Below are 27,528 nucleotides of genomic sequence, written 5' to 3' on the forward strand. Positions count from 1 at the left end.
CAGTTGCATGCACTATCAGTCCTGATACAATAAAGTTAGACAAAAGGTACAACTTTTACAAGGTATTGCCTGGTAGTTAAATTACAGGAAGACTGACCTACTTGGATGGTGAGGAACTTTGCATAAGCCATGCTACCCAGCGTCGATTCCTTCACTCATGGAAATCTAAAGTATCCACATGTAAAACATGTCAAATTACTGATATTCTCGATTCGCCAACAAACAAACGAATTCACATGGATATCGTCAATTAATGCTCACCTTTCCTCACCATGCCCAGTCTCGGAGAGGAACTCAATTCCAACGCCCCACCAGTGTCTTCAGCAGAAACAAAATGGTTTCCCCACTATCCTGCGTGTGTGTAATGACATCACCATCTCCCTTAAAGGCACAGACAACTACTCTAGCATTACCCGGATGGATGCCTAAGTACACTTTTAACGATACTGAATAAGACCCAACGGTCACCCGGTTATACAAGTACTAAAAACAAACAGAAGAAAGTCTGCAAATGTGCAACACACTTGCGGGTCGCAGCCCGAAATGTCGACGGCTTAATCATTTCCAACGATGCTGCCTGCCTGGCCTACTGAGTTCCTCCAGCGTTTTGCGTGTGTTGCCAAGTACTAATAAAAAGCGATGTCTTGTGGGCATATATTGAAAGAGTGTGATGAAAGGAAGTGTATCATGAACCAAGGTCATGCTGCTGATAGAGAAGAAGTCACATTGCAATATTTGCTGCAGAACACATCTAAAACCTAGAGTGTTGGGCAGGATCTGCAAAACAGAACCTGAAGCTAAAAATTGAAAGTGTGTTGAAATGTAAGACAGATATTGATGGTCTTCAAAAGGATTAAAACAGGCTGATGGAATGGGCGGCAATAGCAAGTGAAATGTAACACAGAAAAATGCAAAGTATTAAATTTTGTTTGCAAGACTGAGGAGAGCCAATAGAAGCTAGATACAATTTCAAAACAGGGAGAAGAACAGTGCATCTTAGATATACATGCCAAAGCAAAAGCTCTAAAGTTCACAGAGAATATTAAAAAACAAAAATGTCCAATACCAAGAACTTTAATTCCACAGACATTTTGGAAGAGTATTGAAGGTATAAAAATAAAGCTCATAGGTAAAACAGGACTGCAGAAAGTATTGCATATTATATAAAACATTCCAAAGATATCTTATGGGTACCTTAGGAGCAAGAGGATATTAAAGACAGCATAGAGCCTGTTACGGGATCAAAAAGGCAATCTTTGTTTGAAATCTGGTAGTGGATTTCTTTCTTAGTTTATTCTTTATGTCTGTCTTCACAGGAGAGGCATGTTGCCATATTGCAATTAGGGGGAAAAGAGTATGTAATATAGGAACTGAAAAATACAGGAGGAAGCATTAGGGGGTTTAGCATCTTTTTGAAAAAATGTGGATCAGTTGCTTGACATATGATTTTTTGAATGGTTGTAGCACACAAGAAAGTGAGCTTCTTAGACCCATACCAGCTCTCACATAATGGTTTTCCACTTTCTATTGGCTTCATCCCCCATTATCTTAAATACCCATCTCTTCTACGTCAAAAAGAACAAATCCAACTTCATCAGTCTATTCACTAAGGTTCTATACCCCTAGAATCTTCTTAGTAAATTTCTTCTGCACCGTCTCTAAACCCTTTCCATTTTTCCTAAAGTGTGACACAATTGGAGTTAAGGTTCATTGTGGCCTCTGTTTCTGAAGCCTGATGTTCCATATGCTTTTTTTAACCACTCTCTCAATGGTGCTGCCATTTCCAGCAAATTATGCACATGTACTGCGAGATCACTATGGTCTTTCACTCCTTTTAGAATTACACGCTGTTTTCATTTGTCCTACCAAAATGCAGCATCAGATTCTCAGCATTAAGTTCTACCAGTCAGTTAATGCTCAGTCCACCATGTGTGTACCTTCTTGAGCTCTATTACTATTCTCCACAGTTCACAATGTCTATGAGTTTAGTGCAGGGGTTCCCAACCTTTTTTATACTATGGGACCCTACTATTAACCAAGGGGTCTGTGGACCCTGGTTGGGAATTCCTGGTTTAGTGTCACTTACAAATTTGGAGATAAGGTCCTGTATATCCAAGTCAAAGACTGCAGTATAAAGGAAAATATGGGTCCTAGTGCTGATCTCTGGAAAGCTCAATTGTACATTTCCATCCAGGCCGAAAACTACTATTTCTTGTTCCCTTGATATTTTAAAAAAAATCTATATGGTCATAGACATAGTCATATTTTATTGATCCCGGGGGAAATTGGTTTTCGTTACAGTTGCTCCATAAATAATAAGTAGTAATAGAAATAGTAATAGTAATAGTCATGAAAATAATAAATAGTAATAGAATAGTAATAGAAAATAGTAATAAATAGTTAAATAGTAATATGTAAATTATGCCAGTAAATTATGAAATAAGTCCAGGACCAGCCTATCGGCTCAGGATGTCTGACCCTCCAAGGGAGGAGTTGTAAAGTTTGATGGCCACAGGCAGGAATTACTTCCTATGACGCTCTGTGCTGCATCTCGGAGGAATGAGTCTCTGGCTGAATGTACTCCTGTGCCCACCCAGTACATTATGTAGTGGACGGGAGACATTGACCAAGATGGCATGCAACTTAGACAGCAACCTCTTTTCAGACACCATCGTCAGAGAGTCCAGTTCCATTCCCACAACATCACTGGCCTTACGAATGAGTTTGTTGATTCTGTTGGTGTCTGCTACCCTCAGCCTGCTGCCCCAGCACACAACAGCAAATATGATAGCACTGGCCACCACAGACTCGTAGAGCATACTCAGCATCGTCCGGCAGATGTTAAAGGACCTCAGTCTCCTCAGGAAATAGAGATGACTCTGACCCTTCCTGTAGACAGCCTCAGTGTTCTTAGACCAGTCCAGTTTATTGTCAATTCGTATCCCCAGGTATTTGTAATCCTCCACCATGTCTACACTGACCTCCTGGATGGAAACAGGGGTCAGCAGTACCTTAGCTCTCCTCAGGTCTACCACCAGCTCCTTAGTCTTTTTCACATTAAGCTGCAGATAATTCTGCTCACACCATGTGACAAAGTTTCCTACCATAGCCCCGTACTCAACCTCATCTCCCTTGCTGATGCATCCAACTATGGCAGAGTCATCCGAAAACTTCTGAAGATGACAAGACTCTGTGAAGTAGTTGATGTCCGAGGTGTAAATGGTGAAGAGAAAGGGAGACAAGACAGTCCCCTGTGGAGCCCCAGTGCTGCTGATCACTCTGTCGGACACACAGTGTTGCAAGCACACGTACTGTGGTCTGCCAGTCGGGTAATCAAGAATCCATGATACCAGGGAAGCATCCACCAGCTTCTCCCCCAGCAGAGCAGGGCGGATGGTGTTGAACGCACTGGAGAAGTCAAAAAACATGACCCTCACAGTGCTCGCTGGCTTGTCCAGGTGGGCATAGACACGGTTCAGCAGGTAGACGATGGCATCCTCAACTTCTCGTCGGGGCTGGTAGGCGAACCGGAGGGGATCTAAGTGTGGTCTGACCATAGGCCGGAGCAGCTCCAGAACAAGTCTCTCCAGGGTCTTCATGATGTGGGAGGTCAATGCATCGGTCTGTAGTCATTGAGGCCGCTGGGGCACGGCCTCTTCGGCATAGGGATGAGGCAGGACGTCTTCCACAGTACAGGAATGCTCCAGAGCCTCAGGCTCATGTTGAATACATGGCAAAGTACTCCACATAGCTGAGGGGCACAGGCTTTGAGCACCCTGGTACTGACACCATCCGGTCCTGCAGCCTTGCTTAGATTAAGACGTTTCATCTGTCTTCTCACCTGTTCAGCCGTGAAGCCCACCGTGGTGGTTTCGTGTGGGGTAGGGGTATAGTCATGAGAGCAGTGGGGGATGACTGTGAGGAGGGGTAGGAGGGGAGAGTGGAATATGTGTTGGTTGGGAGCCGACAACAGATGGCTCATGTGGGGGATGGGCAGGGGTCACAATGTCAAATCTGTTAAAGAACAGGTTAGTTTCGTTGGCCCTGTCCACACTGCCTTCAGCTCCTCTGTTGCTAGTTTGCCGAAACCCAGTGGTGGTCCTCATCCCCCCCCACCCCCCCCAGACCTCTCTTATGTTGTTCTGCTGGAGTTTCCACTCAAGCTTCCTCCTGTACCTGTCTTTAGCCTCCCTGATCCTGGCTTTCAGGTCCCTCTGTATTGCCCTCAGCTCCTCCCTATTTCCATCTCTAAACGCCCTCTTTTTAGCGTTCAGGATGTCTTTAATGTCCTTTTTACAGCTACAGTATATACAGCTACAGTTGCTTTTATTCCTTAGGCTTCAGTCTTGATGTCAACTCTATTATCTGACACTTCTTCAAATAGTTTTTAGAAATAATATCTATTGCATCAAACCTTACTTCCCTCATCAATCAGGTTACTTAATTGAAAAACTGCATCAAATTTGTGAGATACGATTTGCATTTAAATGAATCTATACTGGTCTTTCCCCACTGATTGAACTGAGGTTTATCTGTGAATTTGCTGGATGTAACATTTACTGAGATCAGAACAGGTTTGAAATAAATCAGGTGATTGAGTGTTGTAACAACAACCTTACACTAAACATCAGTAAGACTAAAAAATTGCTTTTTTCAGGAAGGGGAAATCAGTAGAACACACAGTTCTCTTCAAGAGGTCATCATTGGAAAGGGTGAATAGCTTCAAGTTCCTGGGTGTCAACATTTCTGAAGACGTATCATATTAATGCAATTATGAAAAAGGCACATCAACAATAATATTTCATTAGATTTTTGCTTCATCAAAGACTAGCAAATTTCTACATTTGTACAGTGGAGAGTATTTTGACCGGTTGAATCACCATCTGGTATGGAGACACCAAAGCTCAGAACTGAAAAAAGCTCCAGAGAGTTGTAAACTCAGCCAGATCCATCAAGGGCACCAGCCTCTCCACTACTGAGGATATCTTCAAAAGGCAATACCTCAAGAAGGTGGCATCTATCATGAAGGACCCTCTAGAACATCACTAACAATGAGGAAGTACAGGAGCCTGAAGATGCACAGTGAATGTTTTAGGAACAGTTTCTTCTCCTCCACCATCAGATTTCTGAGCTATCCTAGAACCCATGAAAACTAGGTGCATAGCCTTGGTTATAGTGAGGATTAGGCCTCAAACCGCGGTGCTACCTGTTAATAGCTGCCCAGAAGAGAGGCATTGGAGTTGATGCGCTCCACCAGAGGCAGTGTGGCATGGCGTCCAAGCTGGAGTCAGTGCTACATCCCAGTGTTAGTTTGGCAGATAACAAGCTCTATTGTGTCCGACTGCAGACTGCTGCAACTTTCATGGATTCAGGAGCTTGGACTATCTTTTTGTGTATTTTACTGATACCTTATATGTGTTATATGTGTCTTGTGCTGTGTGTGACTGTTAGTAGTATCTTGCACCTTGGCCTTGAAGTAACGCTGCTTTCGATTGGCTGTACCCATGAGCATTCATCTGTGAGTGAATGGCAATTAAACTTGAGCATGAACTCCCTCAGTATTTTGCTCTCTTCTTGCACTGTTTTAAAACTCTTTTTAACATAATCCTATTGTAATTTATAGTATTTTTATGTATTGCACTGTACTGCTGCCACAAAACAACAAAATTTTCAATACATATGTCAGTGATACTAAATGTGATTCTCAAGGAATATGTTGGAAATGCCCACCATCACATATGAGGAAAGGATAGTTGAGTTACTACTAGATAACTCTGCAACAGCTCTGACCCGCAGATTTTACACAGCCCTTTAGTTTGTTTTCTCTATCTAACTGCCTTCATAAACCTATTGTAAGCAGCATATCACCATGGCAATCCTAGACATACCTTATCATGGAAATTCCATTTTTAGCCAATCCTTCCCATCCTTTGCATATCAAAAGTAACTTGCTTTATCATGTCTCGTTCTGATCTTTGACTTGAAGCACTAACTGTTTTTTCTTCAACACTTGTTGCCTGACATGTTGTATCCAGCATTTTCTGTTCTTAGACCACTAGCATGATTTTTTGCAATGTTTAATTCATTCCTTGAGATAGGCCTGTCAAATAAAAAAAAATCTGTTTTCTTATTATAATATTTAGGTGCTTTTTGTATACAAAATGGCCAATGTGTTTGTCTGCATTGCAAATTGACTACACATCAACATCAGTAAAACCCTCTGGAACATGTTAAGGTTATGAGGGTACATCTAGATGGCTTATGCAGTTAAACACCTCAACAAAACCCAACCCTTAATTTATTACAATCTTATCATGATTAATTTCTCATAATTATAAGCAAATGTTTTGAGAGGCTGGTTAAAGACTACATCTGCAGCATACCGCCACTCACACTGGACCCCCTACAATTCAACTACCGATGGACCAGTCTACCGATAACGCCATAGTCACACCACTACACACCATCCTCACTCACCTGGAGAAGGGGAAGGCAGACATTAGAATGCTATTCCTAGACTACAGTTTATCATTCACCACCATAATTCCCTCCAGATTTGATAGGAAACTCAGAGACTTTGGCCTGCACCCCACCTTGTGCAGCTGGATCCTAAACTTCCCATCAGATTGCCAACAGGTGGTAGGGATGGGCTTCCTCACCTCTGCCCCTCAACACAGGTGCCCATGGTTGTGTCCTGAGCCCCCTCCTCTACTTCCTTTACACCCACAACTGTGCTGCCACACACAGCTCCAATCCGCTGATCAAATTCGCAGATGACATGACATTAATTGGCCTTATTTCTAGCAGTGATGAGACAGTCTACAGAGGAGAGGTTGACACCCTGACATAGTGGTGCCAGGACAACAACCTCTCCCTCAAGCCCAAAGAACAAAAGAGCTGATTGTGGATTACAGGAGGAACAGAGACAGGCTGGGCCCGATCAACATCAATGTGTCTGCAGTTGAGAGGGTGAGTAGTTAACAAGCTCCTTGGTATACACATCACCGATGATCTCACCTGGACTGTACACACCGGCTTTGTGGCATAAAAAAAGCACAACAGCATCTCTTCCATCTCAAGCATCTGAAGAAGTTCGGCATGGGCCCCCAAATCCTCAAGACCTTCTACGGGAGCCCCTTTGAGAGCATACTGACTGGCTGTATCACTGCCTGGTACAGGAACTGCACCAACCTTAATCGCTGGACACTTCAGGGAGTGGTATGGACAGCCCAGTGCATCTGTGGATGTGAAATTCCTTCCATTGAGGGCATTTATAGCAGAAGGTGTAGAGAGAAGGCCTGGAAGATCATCAGGGACACCAGTCACCCCAACCATAAACTATTTTAGCTGCTTCTATCTGGCAAACGCTCCCGCAGCATAAAAGCCAAGACCAACGGGCTACGGGACAGCTTCTTTCTACAAGCCATTAGACTTTTAAATTCACATGTCTGTACATTGCAACAGGGTCATAACGCAAAGATTTTTACTCTCTCACGTTGTGGGATGGATGTAGGATTTAAATGAATTCTAAATTCTAAATAATTGTTGGTTTGTACGTTTTCTGTTATTCATTTTTTGGGTTATTTTCTTCTGTTTCATGGATGTGTCTGCGAAGAGTAAGGATTTCAGATTGTATACCGTAACATTCTCTGATATTAAATTGAACCATTGAACACATGGACATTAATGTATTTCTGTACTGAATACATTACTCTCCTGGTCTTCACTGTATCCCTCGATAATTTTACATCATTCTCCACCACCAAATCTTGTGACATGGCTTACAGATAGTTAATTTTCCTGCACACTAACATTAATACCAAAAGTACGCCACATAACTCTTGGAGTCATGCCTGAATATGTATCTCCAATATCAACTTTTTCCAATATACAGTACATGTATATTTAGTGTCCAAAGCTCTATTAATTTCTACATTTTTCACATTTAACAAATGCCCCCACAACTTTATGCTGAGAATTTTGAAGGTTTACAATGTTCTGCATAAAGATCTCATTCCTTGTCTCAGTCATAAATGACTGATCTATTATCTCGATACTGTGTCTCTATGTTCTAGGCTTTGCAACCAGAAAAACCTGCCTCTCAGGATCTATTCAGCTAACCGATTTTTGAACCTTATATATTTCAATGAGATTATCTCATATTCTTCTAACTATCTGTGAATGTAAACTAATTCATCACAATTCCCTGACAAAGTGATCTCATAAGTGATCAAAATAATAAGATTTAACTCATTTAGTTAAACACTGGAGAGCTGTTAACTAAAAGCGAATTTAAAACAAATTAATTTTTGGACAGTGATTTTCAACATTAGTGCATTGGCATTATTGACCAGGTGGGTCATGTACCAAACATGCGGCTGGTTTAAAGACAAAAAGCAAACTAGAAATGGTTCAATGTTTCATTTTTACACCACCTCTGGTACTCACTAGTGCTTGGCAAGGATTGCAACTATATTTGTCCTTGTGTTAGTTACTTGTATTTCATTAGTTTTTCTACATACAGTATATTTAAACATTTTCTTTGTTCATTCTCCATTGTTACTGCAAAAGTATATCATTTCTGTGTTTATCTAGAGCGCTTATCACACCAGGCAGCAGACAAAGGGATCCAACAAGTCGACTGGCTCACAGTAGTTGTGCTCATGAAGACAATTTGCTTGTGTTTTAGCTTTTAACAGCTTTACCCATCCTCTTAAAAGCCAGTGGTTCCAATATGGGGTTCACAGATCCTTCAGTTAATGGTAAGGGTCCATGGCATTAAAAAGTTGGGAACCCCTGCTCTAAAGCAAAGTTTATCAGCCCAATTTCTTAGTTATACATTACATCTGCCACTCTTCTGCAGAACAATATCCTCTTCATTGTTTCTCACACAAAATTTGGTAGCATATAAAAAGTTTGAACTGTTATTGTATTCCAATTTACAAGCCACTTACTGATAACACTGACCCTTTGGAGAATATTATTGTCTACTTTCAGAATTCGTAACAATCATTTGCCACAGCTTGCCACTTTCTCATTAAGCCAGTTATTTTTGCAAGTCAACAGTGACTTTCCTATTCCATGTATATCAGAATCAGGTTTAATATCACCAGCATATGTCACAAAATTTGTTATTATGTGTAATATATATACACACACACACACACACAATCAAGTTAATTACCATTTAACTATATACATGTAAACCGTCAAATGAGACAATGTTTCTCTGAACCAGGGTATAAAGCAGTCGTACTCATAACACACATAACACATAAGTAAGGATAAAATCTACAATGGGTTACACATAAATAAACAACTAAAGTGCATAAATTAAATATTGTAAGGTACAGAGAACATTAACAAGTGACACTTTGTATACAATGCGGCAGTGAGTTCAGAAGCCTAATGGCCCGGGGGAAGAAATTGTTCCCCATCCTGACCATTCTCATTTTGACCAGCCTTCTGCCTGATGGTAGAAATTCAAAGAGGATGCTGGATGGATGGGTGGGATCCTTAATAATACTACAGACCCTGTGTAAACAGTGCTCCTGATGGAAACCCCTATGGTCCTCTTGGATGTTTATACTGCACATGTTAAATTAAATAGGTAGTTCAAAAAACTAGTGAGGTCAGTGTTCATGGGTTCATTGTCCATTCAGAAATCTGATGGCAGGGGGAAAGAAGCTGTTCCTGAATCAACTCTCTTATGCTTAAGGTTTTAAAGAATTCAGTTATGTTAAAAGGCTTCTAGTTCTGTGAGACTCTTGGGCCGCCTTGCATGCACTGCTCTTTTGAGGTCTATCCACAGACTCTTGATGATGTTTAGGTCGGGGGATGGTGAGGGCCATGGCAAAATCTTCAGCTTGCGCCTCTTGAGGTAATCCATTGTGGATTTTCAGGTGTGTTTAGGATCATTATCCTGTTGTAGAAGCCATCCTCTTTTCATCTTCAGCTTTCTTACAGACAGTGTGATGTTTGCTTGTGTTATTTAATTGAATTCATTCTTCCCTCTACCGGTGAAATGTTCCCCATGCCACTGGCTGCAACACAAGCCCAAAGCAAGATCGATCCACCCCCGTGCTTAACAGTTGGAGAGGTGTTCCTTTTCATGAAATTCTGCACCTTTTTTTCTCCAAACATACCTTTGCTTATTGCGGCCAAAAAGTTCTTTTTTTTATATATATATATGCTTTTTGTATTACAAATAAAACCAAAAAAATACAGCACATCCACAAAAACCACAACCTTATCAAAATCAAATTAAATATTGAGCAGCAAAAGGGAGAAAAATATAAAGGCAAAAGTAAACATACACAGCAGAGGTGCACTGCACCAAAAAACCTCAGTCCTCACCCCGTAAGAAAGTCCAATACAGGGTCTCATATCATTTCAAACATGTCCCCTCTGTCCTCATTACATAGTCTCAGTCTCTCCAAATGTAAAGTATTTGCCAGTTCTCTCAGCCACAGATCGTACGTAGGCACAGAGTCCATTTTCCACATTTGCAGGATTAACTTCTTAGCAATCACCATTCCAAACAATACAGCCATTTTTTCATACTTATTGGCTGAAGGTAGGGAGCTTGTTGCTCCAAGGATGGCTATGAGCGGGTCTGGTTCCCACTGCTTCCCAAAAGCCTCAGAGAAACAGTGAAAAATTGTTTTCCAGTATGCGTAAAGCTTACAACATGACCAGAATGAATGTGACACGTTACTGTTCACAGATTTACATCTATTACAAACTGGTGAAACATCAGGGTAGAGACTGTGCAACTTTTCTTTGGAATATTTGGGTCTATATATTGTTTTAAACTGTATAAGTCTGTGTCTGATGTTGACCAAACAATCATATATACTCTTTAAACACTCATCCCAGACCTCCTCTGTCAGTTCTATACCCAATTCATCCACCCATGCCTGTTTAAGGCCTGCAGTATTCACCAGAGCTCCATTATGTAGGATCTGATAAAAATAGGATACCGCACTACAAGTAACAGGATCAAATTTATTTATTGCCTCCAGGGACTCATGTTTGTCTAAAACTTCGAAGTTAGGTATATATTTCCTAACATAATCTCAAATTTGTAAATATCTACAAAATCTAGATGCAGGGATATTGTAAACTGCTTGTAACTGCGCAAATGAGGCAAAGTTTCCATTAATATATAGGTCACCTACGCTACAGATGCCTCTCTATTTCCAGGTAGAAAAAACGGTATCATTCAGGCCAGGCAAAAAGGAATGATTGTCACAAATCAGAGTGTCAATATAAGTTTTTGGGGCCCTAATGTGTAGTTGAATCTGCTTCCAAATTCTTATAGTGCTGCCAACCACGAAGCTGTTACTAAAATGTGACTTATTAACTGCAGTGGGGCTATTAAGGAGAGCTGGTAACAGACATCCCACCCTGCAAAAACTCATTTCAGGGAGGTAGCACCCCCGCCCCCCGCAACCCCATATCCCCACCCACCCCCACGGTCGACCTCCAAGGGTGTATGTAATACTTTGTTTAGTGATTTTGTCTAATCTGTAAACCAAGTTGGGTATATGCAGAAAATGTGACATTAAAATATGTACTTATATTATCATGTTTATTCTATTACAACTTTAAGCAAGTCTACAGGGAGTTTGGCCTCATCAAATAGGACATCAATAGCGTAGCTCCTTAGCAGCCAGCCAGCTAGTTTAAATAACGTTAGCTATGCTAATGAACGAATGACACCTATTAAACTCACCTCAACATGTCTTTTACATTTTAACCCACCATGGGCAATAGAAAAGTCACTGTTGCAAACAGTGCAGCGAGCAACCCTGTCATTATTTTTGCAGTCGACTGTAAGGCCCGCCCACAGAAAAAACTGATAGGTCTACTTAGCAGGGGCCCGCAATCGTTTTTGCACTGCAGACCGGTTTAATGTTGACAATACTCTTGCGGACCGGCCGATCGGGGGTGAGGGTGTTAATCACAACCAGAAAGTAGGTGATAAGTCAATCGCATGATCACATTTTGAGTAACGTTTGGATATTAAACACACAGCGCACATTTTCCCCATATGAACATTTAAAGTCATTGCACCACACCAATATCGCTGAACCAGTGGGAGCCCTGGGCTTGTTTCCCATGGTCCTATCGAGGGGTGATGGGAGACAGTGATACTCGAAGGGGATTCCTTATGTCCAGTCTATTCCGCAGTTTAGTTTTCGTTGCATTCATTGCAGAGATATGTTGGAAATGGAAGCAACGTTTTCAGTGCTTCTGTGGCTAACTCAGGATATTCAGCCTTGTCTTTGAACCAGAATGCAGGCAGAGATGTTACGTCAAACATACTTTTCAGCCCACCGTCATTCGCAAGCTAGAGGAGATGATGTTTTTTCCCGTGTTGACATGGATGATTCACCAGGGACATTCACAAATGGGTCACCGACCCATTCCTTTGCACGTTTCGGGTCACTGATGACCTCGTGTGCGTTAAAATTCAACAGTGCGTGACAGGGAATGAGGAAAGGTGTAGCTGACTCATATCGTTTCATATCGCCAAATCATATCGTTTCCTCGTGGCCCGATGGTTGGGAACCACTCTTAGCACGAAGAGGGACCAATCAAGATGCTCACTCTCCCTCTCCCTCTCAAAAAAATCTATTTCCGGGATATCGTATATAATTTCCAGGCATCAGGGAGCCACTATCGATATGCGGGAGACTCCCGGAACTTCCCGGAGAGGTGGGATGTCTGTCGTAAGGAAGGCTTCTTACAAAGCACTCGCTCTATGAGTAACCATGCTGGGCACGAGTCTGAGGTAGAGGGTGGGCCTTTTTTCCACCACGCAAGAATGGACAGGTCTGCAGCCCAGTAATACACTTTATCGTTCGGTAAGGCAAAACCACCTGCTTCCTTGGACTTTGACAAATATTTTTTTTAGTAATTCTAATGGCTTTATAATTCCAAACGAACGGTATAATAATTGAATCCAATTGCTCAAAATATGACAGAGGAATAAAACAGGGAATTGACTGGAAAAGATGAAGAAACCGTGGCAGTACAATCATCTTATTAACATGAAGATGGCGCCGGTAACTGGCGACTTGGCGCGTGCTCTCCCGAGCAAACTGCCCTCTCCACTATCCTATACCCGAGAAATCCTCCTAAACCTCCAAACTAGCAAGATCAACGACACCCTGGCGAAGCTACTGACCCAGCTGGAGACCACCGGACCGCACCTGGACCCGACCAGTTAGGCCCACCACGTCCCCGGAGACCCGCGGTCTGCTACCGTGCCAGAGCGCTTGGAGACGCGGCTCATTCCGACCAGCACCTCTCCGGAGCAGACGACCACACAGAAGTGACGGCGGAGACCTCCAGGTGCCCCAGACGCATCCCCGGAGCGACCACCGTAAAGCCTCGTTGGTGGCCATCCACAGCTGCCGGAAGTGAGGCCTCCGCCGCCGACTTCGGAAATCGAGCCCGAGGCTCGGCTAGAGCGGAGGCCTCCGCAACCGTGACTCGCCTTAAGGACTTGTTTCAACCAGGAGCCCGGCCATCCGGGATTAAGTGTCGGCTTCGGGGCCCGACCTAATCGACAACCCAGGCCCCCGGCAGCTGGAGGTGGCAGCGGAGCCTCCCCCGTTACTCGGCCCGACATGGAGCGTCCGACGACGCGACAGGCCGATCAATTCCCGCGGGACGCGGCAATCAACATCAAAGAGCTGACAACAAAACACTGCATCGATGGAAACCTGGAAAGATACACTACTTACCAAGGAAGCATGAGAAAAGAGCTGGGGGGTGGGGGGGGGGCTGGTCAGATTAAAGCTGAGGGGCTTCAGGGTCCCTATGCCCACCAACCTACTAGCTAATGTGCAAGCCATAGACAACAAGGTGGATAATCTTAAAGGGAGATTCACCTACTGCAAGGAGATGCAGAACTGCTGTGTATTCTGTTTCACCGAGACCTGGCTCTCCTCTGCCACCCTGGACAGTGCCATCCGACTGGAGGGATTTTTGATCCATCGGATGGACTGCATGGCGTCTTCGAGCAAGACGAGGGGAGGTGGTGTCTGCCTACTGATCAACACTGCGTGGTGCTCGGACACAGTGGCACTGACAAGCTCCTGCAGCCCAGACCTGGAACACCTGTTGGTGAAGTGTCGTCCCTACTATCTGCCACGGGAATTCACCTCGGTCATACTGACAGCGGTCTACATTCCCCCCCAGGCGGACGTGGAGTGTGCTCTGAACATACTGTATGCCAACATCAGTGAACTTGACCGGGGACTTTAACCAGGCCAAACTCAGAAAGGCGCTGCCAAAGTTATACCAACATGTCTCCTGCCCCACTAGAGGCCCGAATATACTTGACCACTGCTACACAGCAGTCAAGGATGCCTACCATTCCGTCCCACGACCTCACTTCGGAAAATCAGACCATCAGGCCGTAGTCCTCCTCCCGGCTTACAAACAGAAACTGAAGTGGGAGGTCACGGTGTCAAAAGTAGTGTCGCGTTGGATGGAGGAAACGGATGAGGTCCTCCGTGACTGCTTTGAATCGGTGGACTGGTTAGTATTCAAGGACTCGGCAGCTAACCTCGATGAGTATGCCTCAGCTGTCACGAACTTTATTTGGAAATGCAAGGAGGACTGTATGTCTCGCAAGACGATCCGGGTATTCCTTAACCGGAAACCTTGGATGAATTATGAGGTCAAGTCCCTCTTAAAGGCTAGAGCTGTGGCTTTTAGGTCCGAGGATGCCAGTCGCTACACGGAATCCAGGCGTGAACTCCGGAAAGCCATTAAGGGCGCCAAGAGGCAATATCGAGCCAAGTTGGAAACCCAGGCTAACCAGAGGGATGCCAGTGGACTATGGCAGGGTCTAAATGAGATCACTGGGCGCAAAGAAAAGGCTGGGAATATCAATAACTGTGGCGCTTCTGTTCCTGACGAACTTAATGTATTCTACACAAGATTTGAACAGAAGAGGAGCGTCCCGCTCCCTCCGGATGAACCGGACCTGGTGGCATCAGGATTCATCATCACTGAGGAGGACGTTAGAAGGGCCTTCCTGAAGATAAATCCAAGGAAGGCGATGGGCCCAGATGGTGTCCCAGGACGGGTTCTCTGGGCCTGAGCAAGCGAGCTAGCTGGAGTGTTTGCTGACATCTTCAACTGCTCCTTGCTTCAGTCTAAGATTCCCTCGTGTTTTAAGAAGGCAACGATAATTCCAGTGTCGAAGAAGAAGAGCAAGGTGGTATGCCTGAATGGCTAGCGACCTGTGGCTCTGACATCAATTGCTATGAAGTGCTTCGAGAGATTGGTTATGGCACACATCAACCACAGCTTACCGGTCAACCTCGACGCTTTGCAATTCGCCTACCGGAGCAACAGGTCAATGGCAGATGCCATCTCTCTGGCCCTACATTCCTCCTTAGAACACCTGGAGAATAAAGATGCATACGTAAGGCTCCTTTTCATTGACTACAGATCTGCCTTTAGTACCGTCATTCCAAATAAACTGCTTCCTAAGCTCCAGAACCTGGGCCTTAGCACTCAGATATGCAGCTGAATCTTCAACTTCCTCACAGACAGGACCCAGGCTGTAAAAATAAGGGACAAGATCTCTTCTACAATCACTCTGAGCACCGGTGCCCCACAAGGCTGTGTACTCAGCCCCCTGCTGTACTCACTGTACACCCATGATTGTATAGCTAAGTTTCCATCAAACTCAATATTTAAGTTTGCTGATGACACAACAATTGTAGTCCGTATCTCGGGTAATGATGAGTTTGAGTACAGAGAGGAAATTAAGAACCTGGTGGCACGGTGCGAAGACAACAACCTATCCCTCAACGTCAGCAAGACGAAGGAATTGGTTGTTGACTTCAGAAGGAGTAGCGGACCACACGACCCAATTTACATCGGTGGTGCACAAGTGGAACAGGTCAAAAGCTTTAAGTTCCTCGGGGTCAATATCACAAATGACCTGACTTGGTCCAACCAAGCAGAGTTCACTGCCAAGAAGGCCCACCAGCGCCTTTACTTCCTGAGAAAACTAAAGAAATTTGGCCTGTCCCCTTAAACCCTCACTAATTTTTATAGATGCACTGTAGAAAGCATTATTCTAGGGTGCATCACAACCTGGTATGGAAGCTGTCCCGTCCAAGACCGAAAGAAGCTGCAGAAGATCGTGAACATGGCATAGCACATCACACCACACAAACCAATCTTCCGTCCTTGGACTCACCTTACACCACACGCTGTTGGAGCAGTGCTGCCAGGATAATCAAGGACACGACTTACCCAGCCAACACACTTTTCGTCCCTCTTCCCTCCGGGAGAAGGCTCAGGACCTTGAAGACTCGTACAGCCAGATTTGGGAACAGCTTCTTTCCAACTGTGATAAGACTGCTGAACGGATCCTGACCCAAATCTGGGCCATACCCTCCAAATATCCGGACCTGCCTCTGTTTTTTTTTGCACTACCTTACTTTCCATTTTTCTATTTTCTATTTATGACTTATAATTTAAAATTTTAATATTTGCCAATTTTTACTATTTTTAATATTTTAATATTTAATATTTGTAATCCAGGGAGTGGGAAGCGCAGAATCAAATATCACTGTGATGATTGTATGTTCTAGTATCAATTGTTTGGCAACAATAAACAATAAGTATAAGTATCTTGATTGTGTTAACCCTCTCCACCAAAGAAATTGGAAGGGTTTTCCAAAAGTCAATATTGCGTTTAACCTGCTCAACTTTGTTTTGTCGATTCACTTGCAAAAGGTCATCTGGGTTTTTTGTAATAGTCACACCAAGATAGGAAAAATTATAAGTTATTTTAAAGGGAATGGACTGTAAATACGCTGTATTAACCACTGCAGTGACTGGCATTAGTTCTCGCTTATCCCAATTAATAAGAGAAACCTGTGAAACTACCAAAATTATTAATTAGAGCCAGAAGGGTGGGTATTGACGTTTGTGGACTGGAGATATATAAGAGGACATCGTCAGCATATAACGAAAGGTGATGTTTATGTCCATGCATATCAATGGGAGATATCAAAGGGTCCTGTCTGATGCTAACAGCCAGTGGATCAATGATAACTGCAAACAAAAACGGAGAAAGGGGGCAGCCTTGATGAGTCCCACGATGAATTGCAAAAGGGGAGGAAATATTCTGATTAGTGATAATAGAAGCAGATGGGTGTGAATAAATTATCTCAATCTATTTAATGAAGGACGGTCCAAATCCAATTTCTTAAGTGCAAACATCATATACGGCTATTCCACTTGGTCAAACGCACGTTGCGCATCTAATGAAATGACTACAGCCTCTTCTGCATGTTTTGTATATAAAATATTGAAAAGACCGCAAATTAAAATACACATGTCAACCTGGCATAAAGCCAGTTTGATCTGGATGAATAATAGAACAAATGCATTCTTTTAACCTATTGGCCAGGACTTTCCCAAGAATTTTGGTTTCAATGGGCAGCAGCAAAATGGGGTGGAATGATGAAACCACCTTGGCATCACGGCCTGGTTTTGGAATCAGAGAAACATTGGCTTTACATAAAGTGGGTGGCAATCTGGAAGCTGTCCTAGATTCAACATTTGTAAGAACAGAGGTGACAATTTTGGACCAAATACTTTGAAGAATACCATGCTAAAACCATCCGGACCTGCTGCTTTCTATTATTGGGGAGGGAAGAGATGACCTTCTTGATCTCATCTAGACTTATATCAGCATCAAGTGTATTTAATGAATCTGTTGACAGCGTGGACAGATTCAGATTATCAAAAAATACTTCCATAGCTTCAACGTCCGGACTGCCTAAACTCCGCAAAACACTTATTAATTTTTTCCGGGTCTGTCAATAAAAAGCCATCTTTTGCCTTTATATGATGTATGGCCCTGGAGGCCTGCATCTGTCTTAACTGATGGGCTAATAACATATGGGGCTTTTCACCAAGCTCAAAATACCTCTGTCTGACTTGTGTCAGTAGTTTTGAAACACTCTTGGACATTAGAGAATTATACTCATACTGTAATCTTATTAAGTAATACTGCTTCCTGGTTCATTTTGTAAGAAGCTTCCAGGTTTGTCAACTGATCATCTACTTCAGTTAACCTTTTCTTGAATCTTCTTTTTCCTGCTGTCTCATATGCTATTATGCAACCTCTAATAGCTGCCTTCATGGCCTCCCACAGAGTGGAATCATCAACACCACCCACATCATTGGTGCTGAAGTATAGATCTATCTTATCTGAAAGATAAGAGTAAAAATCCCTATACTTCAGCAAAGCATTATTTAAACGTCAACTATATTCACCTCTTTTGTGGTTCAGTTTGAGTATAAGGGAGACAGGAGTATGATTCAATATGAGTATATTATGGTAGGTGCAACCGATTACTGATGAGACCAATTTCGAATCTAACAGAAAATAATCAAAACTAGAGTAGGATTTATGTACTGCTGAGAAATATGAAAAATCCTTCTTCGTGGGATTAAGAAGCCTCCAAATATCCACTATGTTATACAATTGCATGAGATTATTAAGTGTTACACTATTTTTAAGTGAACAAACTTGAGGACGTTGTCTAACTAGGATGGAGTTTAAGACGCAATTAAAGTCTCCACCTACAATTATGTTAGAGTCAGCAGATTAGGCATGGCCTTAAAGAGGTGCTGGAAAAAAATTGGATCATCAAAATTGGGTCCGTACACATTTTGAACATCTAAACAACACGGATGCATTTTGGAAACAAGTCCTGTGGACTGATGAAATTAAAATAGAACTTCATCAGTCCACAGGACTTGATTCCAAAATGCATCAGGCTTGTTTATATGTTCCTTTGCAAACTTCTGATGCTGAATTTTGTGGTGAGGACGCAGGAAAGGTTTTCTTCTGATGACTCTTCCATGAAGGTCATATTTGTGCAGGTGTCGCTGCACAGTAGAACAGTGCACCACCACTCCAGAGTCTGCTAAATCTTCCTGAAGGTCTTTTGCAATCAAACGGGGGTTTTGGTTTGCCTTTCTAGCAACCCAAGCAGTTCCCTCAGAAAGTTTTCTTGGTCTTCCAGACCTCAACTTGACCTCCACTGTTCCTGTTAACTGCCATTTCTTAATTACATTACGAACTGAGGAAACAGCTACCTGAAAACGGTTTGCTATCTTCTTATAGCCTTCTCCTGCTTTGTGGGCATCATTTATTTTAATTTTCAGAGTGCTTGGCAGCTGCTCCGAGGAGCCCATGGCTGGTGATTGTTGGGACAAGGATTGATGTCAGGGTATTTATAAAGCTTTGAAAATTGCATCACCTGGCCTTTCCTAATGACGACTGTGAACAAGCCATAGCCCTAACAAGCTAACTGAGGTCTGAGACCTTGGTAAAAGTTATCTGAGAGCACAAATCTGTTGGGTTGCCCAAACTTTTGCATGGTACTCCTTTCCTTTTTTTCACTCTAAAATTGTACAAAACAAAAATAATACACTAATCTTGCTTAAAATGTTGAAAAGAATGCTTCATCTTCAACTTTATGACTTTTGGAGATCAGTTCATCTTCTACTCACTTAACTATTCACAGTAACAGAAATTTTGACTGGGGTGCCCAAACTTTTGCATGCCACTGTGTGTGTGTGTATTATACAGGGAGACAATTGGGATAAATTTGCAGTCATATGAATAGTCTCATGCACCCACTGGTGCTGCCTGATATGCCAAATATGGCCAGCACTTGCAAGTTTATTGGTTATAACATATAGATTGATTGCATTACAGAAAGCAGTGTTGAAATTATATTAGATTTTCTCCTGACTCAAGGTACTTTGTGTGAGGATGATGAATCAAGGTAAAGCCAAGTATGATGTTTGGAAAACGATTTTGGAAATAACATGGGAGTATTTTTTATTTATTCCAAAAATACTTTATTCATAATAAACATTTATACAAAGGAAGAAACAGTGTAAAAACCTTATACATTCATTGTCGATACTTTCAGTAGTGTAAACTTATTTTTAAAGAAAAACTAAACATAGCACTATGCCACTCATGTGCCCCACCCCCCCAAATCTCCCACTGTGGGTGATACACCCTTTTCATTTAATTAACAGTCTTCCTCACTTAACTCTGCTCCTTTATGTGCAAGATCCGAGACTGTGTCCTTAGCATTGGCTGCACAGTGCATAAGCGCATGCTTCAGAATGTACTATTGTGCAAGATAGATGACAGCATTTGGCAGTATTCCCTTGCAGACATCTCGCTGTGCTGAAAGACTAACAAGTTGATGGCTTTCCAGCTGCACTTGATCACTTGTCTCCTGTATATCTCTGGGAACAGCCCAAAGATCGGAGAGTCCTCTGTTACAAAGCTGCCGGGGATGAACCATGGCATGAAGCCTTGAATCCATCGCCACACTCTCTTTGCAAATCCACGGTCTGCAAAGATGTCTGTGACAGCCTCTTCCCTACCACAGCCATCCTGAAGGCAGCATGCTTTGGAGATAGCATGTTGTCTGTGAAGGAACTTTTCCCCACCAGTCAAGTGCGATTGTGGTGCTTGTTGGTGAGTTCTGGAAATGAGACATTCTGCCATATGGGTTGAACAGTCTGCTCAGGGAACAACTCCATCATATCCATAGCGTCCTTGTCATGCAGGAGGTTCCATGCTGACCACTGTCTGATGGACTCGTGGTCAAAGATGTTTACTTGGGAGTACTCTCCCACAAAGGACAGGCAGTGCAGTTTCCACCTGACCAGGGTGTTGTGTGGTAGCGGGGCCAGGCCTAAATTCCACTACACTAGGGACAAGTAGGATTTCAGTACATAGAGACACTTGGTGTCCATGTACCTTGAGTTCACACACTGACTGATGCAGCCAAATGTGAAGGCAGTCACCAGGATGAGGGCAATATTGGGTACACTTTTGCGTCTAACGTTAGGGAGTTGTGCATCTTGACCCATTGGAGTTGCACTAATGTGGATCCTCAAGTAAACTGGAAGACATCCCACGTGATTAGTAACAGAGAAGCAGGCCACATTGTGATAAGTACAGCAGTCCTGAGAGCATATCACAGCTGATAACCAAGTTCTTACCAGGTATTGACAGAAGACCCTCCCATTTCCGCAGACCCATTTTTTGCTTCTACCTCCCCAATCTGCTAGGCAATTCTTGTTACACACCTCAGTTGCTCTGAATCAGATTCCCAGCACTTTCAGGTAGTCAGACCTGATTCTGAAGAGGATATTGGCCTGTTGCTAAAGAGCATGGCCTTGCTTTTCCTGTGGTTAATCCACTGCCAACTAAAAGTACCTGTTAGATGCTAATCAATGTGCAAACTGACTGTGGATCTGAAATAACATAGGAGATGCATCCTTAATGCACACTAGCCATGTTGAGAACTGAAGTTATGCATTGTCCCTTTCTTGCAATACAATGCCTACCTTCTCTCTCCCCACTTAATGTCACAATTTTTGTCAACTTATGATCACACCAGTGTAGGGAAACTTGTAATAGAAAAGCACAAGTGCTCTTTTAAGAATTGGTGTATAAAAACCTTAGGTCTTCGTAAACCAGATCAAAGCCTGAAGGTCAATTGGAAGTCCATAAGTCAAGGCCTGATGCCCATAGCCCCAAGTCTGCGAACCTCTGCAAGTCCACTGGGAAAGATGAAGGCCCAATGCCTGTGAATCCACAAGTCCGCTGGACACTGGAGAGCGAAGGCCACCTGTCATGGGTGGATGGGACAGAGGAACAGGACTTGTTTCACTTGTTGTTGCTTGGTACGTTCTGTTTTATTGTGTTCTGTGTTGTTCTGCTGAATACGGTGGGCATGCCATGTAGTCGCTGGAATGTGTGGCGACACCTACAGGCTGCCCCCAGCACATCGTTGGGTGTGTTGGTTGTTCACACAATGCATTTCACTGTACATTTCGATGTACATGTGATAAACCAATCTGAATCTGAACTTCACAATTTGAATGAGAATTTTTGAAATATGTGAAACAAATCTGCAGTTGATGGAGTGACATAGTAATCAATATGTTTCAGCAGAGATTTGGATAAGCTGTATCAGCTTTTCAAAAACCACCATATTGAGTACATACAGAAATAATGAATAGTTGCAGCACATCAAACCTGTTCTGTCATTCCATAAGATCACGACTGATATTCTACATTTTTTTTCAATTTCCACCCATTTTTCTGATTTTAGTAATCGTGCCCAAAAATTTGTTAGAAAAAGCTTTGAATACACTGAGCCTGAAAACACACCACCCAACCTCCTCCCTGCTTTCATTCTTATCTCTGTCTGAAATACCTAACTTATCTGGAGTTTGTGCCTACTGGCTTCACAACCTCAAGCCTCAGTATCATGTACATGCAGTGGCCACTTTATTAGGTACTGTACACCTCTACACCTGCTCGTTAGTGCATATATCTAATCAGCCAATCATATGGCAGCAACTCAATGCATAAGAGCATGCAGATTGGTCAGGAGGTTCAGTTGTTCTTCAGACCGAACATCAGAATTGGGAAGAAATGTGATCCAAGTTACTTTGACCGTGGAATGAATATTGGTGTTAGACAGGGTTCCCTTTGTTTATTTGGGACACTACGCTGCTTAATTGGGACAGTAGACTGTTGCCAAACAGCTTTGAACTAGCATCATTAGACACTACACCGTGCTCAGAGCGAACAGTTTTAAAATAGCTTCAATTGCATGCATTTGTGTTCAAAAAGCAATGATTTGTTTTTTGGTCACTGATAGTTGGTGAGAAATAAGCAGCAAGTCAATTGAGAACTGTTTTGCTCACTGTGGTTTCAAGCATTCAGACTTGGAAATGGCAGAAACTGTAAGGAGTGAAAATGAAATGATTTCACTACAAGAAGTTAGGGACTACAATGGATTTGAAAATATTGACAATCATCTTGAATGTTAGCTTTGGTCCTCAGCTCTCACCTGTGGTTCCAAGTACCTATTTGCATGTTACAACACCACACTCTGGTACACTGCTTCAACAGGCGGGCTAAACAAGGTGAAGATAGCTGGTGGTTCTCATACCCTGGTGAGACAGGAACATGCCTGTCCTTACAAATGAAGTCAACTCCAGCAGACTGATGCGATCCATATTAAGATCCAATGGCCAGGAAGGTGGCTTTGCAATGCTCCATAAAGAGCGAAGGACATGATGAGGCACTGAATTAGTCATGGTCATCCACTGCAATCAAGGATTTTCCTAGTTCTGATGACCCGGACTTTTGAGGTCGAGAGAGTGTAACTGCTTCAGTGCAACAGCTTTTCCACTTTAAAAACGCTCTCGAACAGGTTTCCCGTCATTGTGGATATGACGAACCTGTAATGGTAGCCTTCTAATACGTTCTGCATTTCATTTGTTACTCAATTAAACAGCATCTTGTCTTTTCCTTATCTGTTTAAGTATTTCCATGAAACTTCAGCTAATTGGGGCATCCACTTAACTGGGCCAAAATGTACAGGTCCTAATGTGTCCCAATTAATTGGAATCCACTGTACATGGAGTTAGGTAAGAAACTACAATGTAGGATCTCAAGGGTAGTGACCTCCAGATTACTCCCAGTGCCACGTGCTAGTGAGTCTAGGAACAAAGTGATAGGACAGATGAATATATGGCTGAAGAGCTGGTGATGCAGGCTGGCATTCAGGTTCTTGAATCATTGTCTTCCGTGGTAGAATGAATCTCTACAAAGGGATGAGTTGCACTTGAGCCACAAAGGGAGCGATACTCTAGCAGGGGAATTTGCCTTTGCTGCCAGGGAGGGTTTAAACAAGGTCAAGAGAGCTTAGTCAGTGAGAAGACGGGAGTACATCCAACAACCACAAGGTTTAAGCCTAGCAAGCAGAACAGCATGTTTACATTAACAGGGCAGTTAGCGCCACTGCCTTAAATTACATCTACTTCAATGTGCGTAGTTTAACTGGTAAGGAGGACAAACTGAAGACGTGGATAGAGATTGGGACATTGTGCCCATAATAGAACTGTGGCTGAGAGAAGGACAGGACTGTCAACTCAGTGTTCTGGAGTTCCAATGGAATGGTGCCTTATTGATAAGGGTGGACACGAGAGCAGAACTTAAAAAAGGGCACAGTAGCTTAGTGATTAGCCCAACGCTTTACAGCTCCAGCGACCTGGGTTCAATTCGCACAGCAGACTGTAAGGAGTTTATATGTTCTCCCCGTGACTGCATGGGTTTCCTCCGGGTGCTCTGGTTTTCGCCCACAGTCCAAAGACCTACTGGTTGGCAGGTTGGTTATTGTAAATTGTCTCCTGATTAGGCTAGGATTAAATCAGGGTTTACTGGGTGGCGTGTCTTATCTTGTCAGGCCTATTCCATGCCGTATGTCAATAAACTAAATAGAGGTTCTTGAAGGAAAGGCTATATTATGGATCCCTCCCCCACCCACAATAATCAACTTGAATTTGATGAGATGTGTTGAGAAATTGCACGTACTCATGAGAATAGTTGGGTAGTACTAATCCAACATTTCAATTTTCTAGGTATTATGCAATGTACAAAGTGTGGCACCAGTGTGCAAAGGGCCTAGATGGGGCAGAAATTAGATGTTGCATCCAAGACAGTATCCTCATGCAACCTATAGAGGAGGGGCTTGCAATCTGGGGTCTCCTCGGCAACTTTCAATTCCCTGGTCTTGACTGCCTCATCTTTACCATTGATGTTCAGTCTCTATACACTTCTGTCCACCATCAAGGCCTCAAAATTCTCCACTTCTTTCTTGAAGAAAGAAGTGACCAATTCCCTTCCACCACCACCCACCTCCATCTAGCAGAACTGGTTGGGGAAAATCACTTTGTTAAGCAACCCCAAACCATCCGCCACAAGCACACCTTCCCAGTGGCCCAACATTTAATTCTGACATGATGGTACATGATTTCCTCTTGTGCCAAGAGGAGGCCACCCTCAACGTGGAGCAGCAACAGCTTATATTCAGTCAGGGTAGCCTCCAACCTGATAGCATGAATATCCATTTCTCCAATTTCTCTCCTCTTTACCACCACCCCCCCACACCAAACACACGAGCTTTTATCTCTTTTGCCTATTACTTCCCCCTGGATCCCCTCCTCCTCCCCTTTCTCCTGTGGCCCACTCTCCTCTCCTATTGGATTCCTTCCTCTCCAACTCTTGACCTTGCCCACCCAGCTAACTCCAGCTATCCTCCTTTTTCTCACCCACCTTTTTTCCCCTGGTGTATTCCCCTTCCTTCTCAATCCCCAAGGCGACTCTCAGCCTGAAACATTGACTGTTTAATCATTTCCATAGATGCAGCCTGACCTGCTAAGTTCCTCCAGCATTTTGTGGGTGTTGCTTAAAATTTCCAAGATCTGCCAACTTTCTCATGTTGTAGATATGCAAGTGCATTTGGTTAAAAAAAATTATAATCAAGGAATCATTATTTTCTTCTATTTATATCTTATTTGCAAGTTACATTACTTTTAATTAGCTCTACTGAAGTGGATCCTTGTAAAATAAATTGCATTGCACTGAGCTGGTTATGGAAGAACTGATCAACTAGAGAAGTATCAAAGATAAATAAAGGTGAAGTAGTATGATCACACTACCCAAGAGGCAAGATGTGAAAAAGTGAAGTGAACACATTCAAAAAGGAATCGAAGTAATGAAAGTGTGACCATGTATAAAAAAGTGGGATTTAAAGATATTTTAATCATTCTGCTTAGTTCTCTCTTTTCGCATGCATGCGTCAATCAAATCTACAGCACTCTTTCACAACCACCTACTAAGTGGCTTGGGTGAAATGTCCATCATCGAAGTTTCAATCCCAAATGACCACTGATGCTGTAATATTCCTGTGTTACAACAATGAAAACTGGGAAGGAAAAATTAACAGTGAGATGTGGATGCCTTGGTTACAGGAACTATATTATATTTGTTGCAATAAAACAATTAAAATTCAATTTTGTATTTTTATTGTACAAGCATAAAACATTTGACCAAATGCAATGTGTATAAAAAAAAATAAGTTAGTTAACATGCAAACAATTTTTGGTTGGCTGGGTAGTTTTTATGAAAAATTATGATCCTTGGAAATGAAACTATTTTACCTATCAAACTAACCAACACAGCAACTGTTTCTTCCTGTTATATTATGCAGATGAGGGCAAGAGAGGTGATACATCATTTTAAGGATTAGGAAGAGAATAAATGTGTTGTGACAAACTTATTAGTATACCTTTTCAACTTCAGTTGTTCATACAACAAGAAGGTCAGAGTGAGAGTTCCCCAAATTAAATTTTAAAAATAATTTTTTTAGATAAATTCCAATCAAACTAAATTTAAATATTTCTAAGTAAACACCAAAAGGAATGTGGCAATAATTTTAGATTATTGCAGTGAATTATATTCAATTGCAAAGAATCAGACAAAAACTAAATATTCTGACAGTTAAACTTTCATCCAGAATTCTTGATCTTTCCTTGGATAATAGTCAAGTTTTACAGGAGTAAACCGAGCACAAAATATCTCGAACATAGGATGCCTAACACTAGAAAACGTATTTTAAGTTCCTTGATTTGAAGTGCATTTGTACAATAAAACTGGCAGCTCTTGTGTTTTTGACAACTCCCATCATCACGAGGGCTTCCTTTCCTAGGGAGCTTTAATGAAGGCTTCACTGTAAATGAAACTACTTGTACGTTATGGACAAAGAAAATATTAAATCTAATTACTTTACATGAGATGACTGATTGAAATGCAAGAATAAAAGGTATTCTAAGTGATATATTTTGCATCTCAAGGCCATTGAGAAGGCACTAATTGGAAAATATTACTTTGTGCCAACAATATTCTGGAAGTTCTGGTGCATTCGTTAAAGAAAAATCAAAGAACATCATCTTCATTTTTGACAGTGAAGTTCCAAAGTGAGTCATGTTTACAACAAACAAAATGGAGGTTTAAATAGCACAGGAGTGTCAGTATCCTTGAAAGTTCACCCCTTAACTACAGCCTCCTATACCATTAGTTGCATCAAGTTTCATCAAACAAAGCCATCTTTCAAGATTGCTGGCAACTCAAATAGCTTATGAGCAAATTTTGAAAATTGATTGCAGTAGACAGAAGGTATTGTCTACAGGTTAAGAATATGTAAGTGTTAACTAACAACCTGAATTCATAAATACTTTGAATTATTACTAGCCAAAGCTGAAAGAGTTGCAATCCAACTTAACTGTCCACCTTTCCATTTTTGATGTATTAACAGAGCAAAGCATAATAAACTGTATCCTCCCTTTGTCAAAAAGCCATTAGCCCAATTGTTTTCTCAAGAAACTCACTCACGTTCAGTTCCATTATCCAGTTAACAAAAACAAATTAAATATTCAGCTGTTGCAGAACATATCTGAAGGCAGAAGGTAAAAATGCTTGGTTTACTCAGTCTTCTTATCGCGTTTGTCAACGAGGTTCTGTAAAACAGTAACACATTCTAGCTAATTATTTGATTAACAAAAAACAGATTA

At 42.3% G+C, this 27,528-nt stretch overlaps 2 protein-coding genes across 9 annotated transcripts in view; both read right to left on the reverse strand.

Moving 5' to 3' along the window:
- LOC140186625 (pendrin-like) overlaps nt 1-13,783 on the reverse strand; it is a 105,254-nt gene extending 91,471 nt beyond the window's left edge. For 2 of the 7 annotated variants that reach the window (XM_072240984.1, XM_072240990.1), the window contains exons 1-3: nt 11,738-13,742; nt 5,889-6,100; nt 98-165 (exon numbers count right to left, since the gene is read on the reverse strand). The gene's annotated coding sequence lies outside the window, so the exon portion shown is untranslated. The other 5 variants (XM_072240986.1, XM_072240985.1, XM_072240988.1 and 2 more) reach the window with 5 other exon arrangements.
- A 12,183-nt stretch (nt 13,784-25,966) lies between these two features.
- Nucleotides 25,967-27,528, reverse strand: part of LOC140186853 (tRNA-dihydrouridine(20a/20b) synthase [NAD(P)+]-like) — a 55,847-nt gene continuing 54,285 nt past the window's right edge. For both annotated transcript variants that reach the window (XM_072241522.1, XM_072241521.1), the window contains one exon: nt 25,967-27,474. In XM_072241522.1, coding sequence (XP_072097623.1) covers nt 27,439-27,474 — 36 coding nt within the window. In that variant the 3' untranslated portion in view covers nt 25,967-27,438. The remainder of the gene's footprint in view (nt 27,475-27,528) is intronic.

Source organism: Mobula birostris, chromosome 23 (genome assembly GCF_030028105.1).
Source record: "Mobula birostris isolate sMobBir1 chromosome 23, sMobBir1.hap1, whole genome shotgun sequence".
NCBI classification, from domain to species: domain Eukaryota; kingdom Metazoa; phylum Chordata; class Chondrichthyes; order Myliobatiformes; family Myliobatidae; genus Mobula; species Mobula birostris.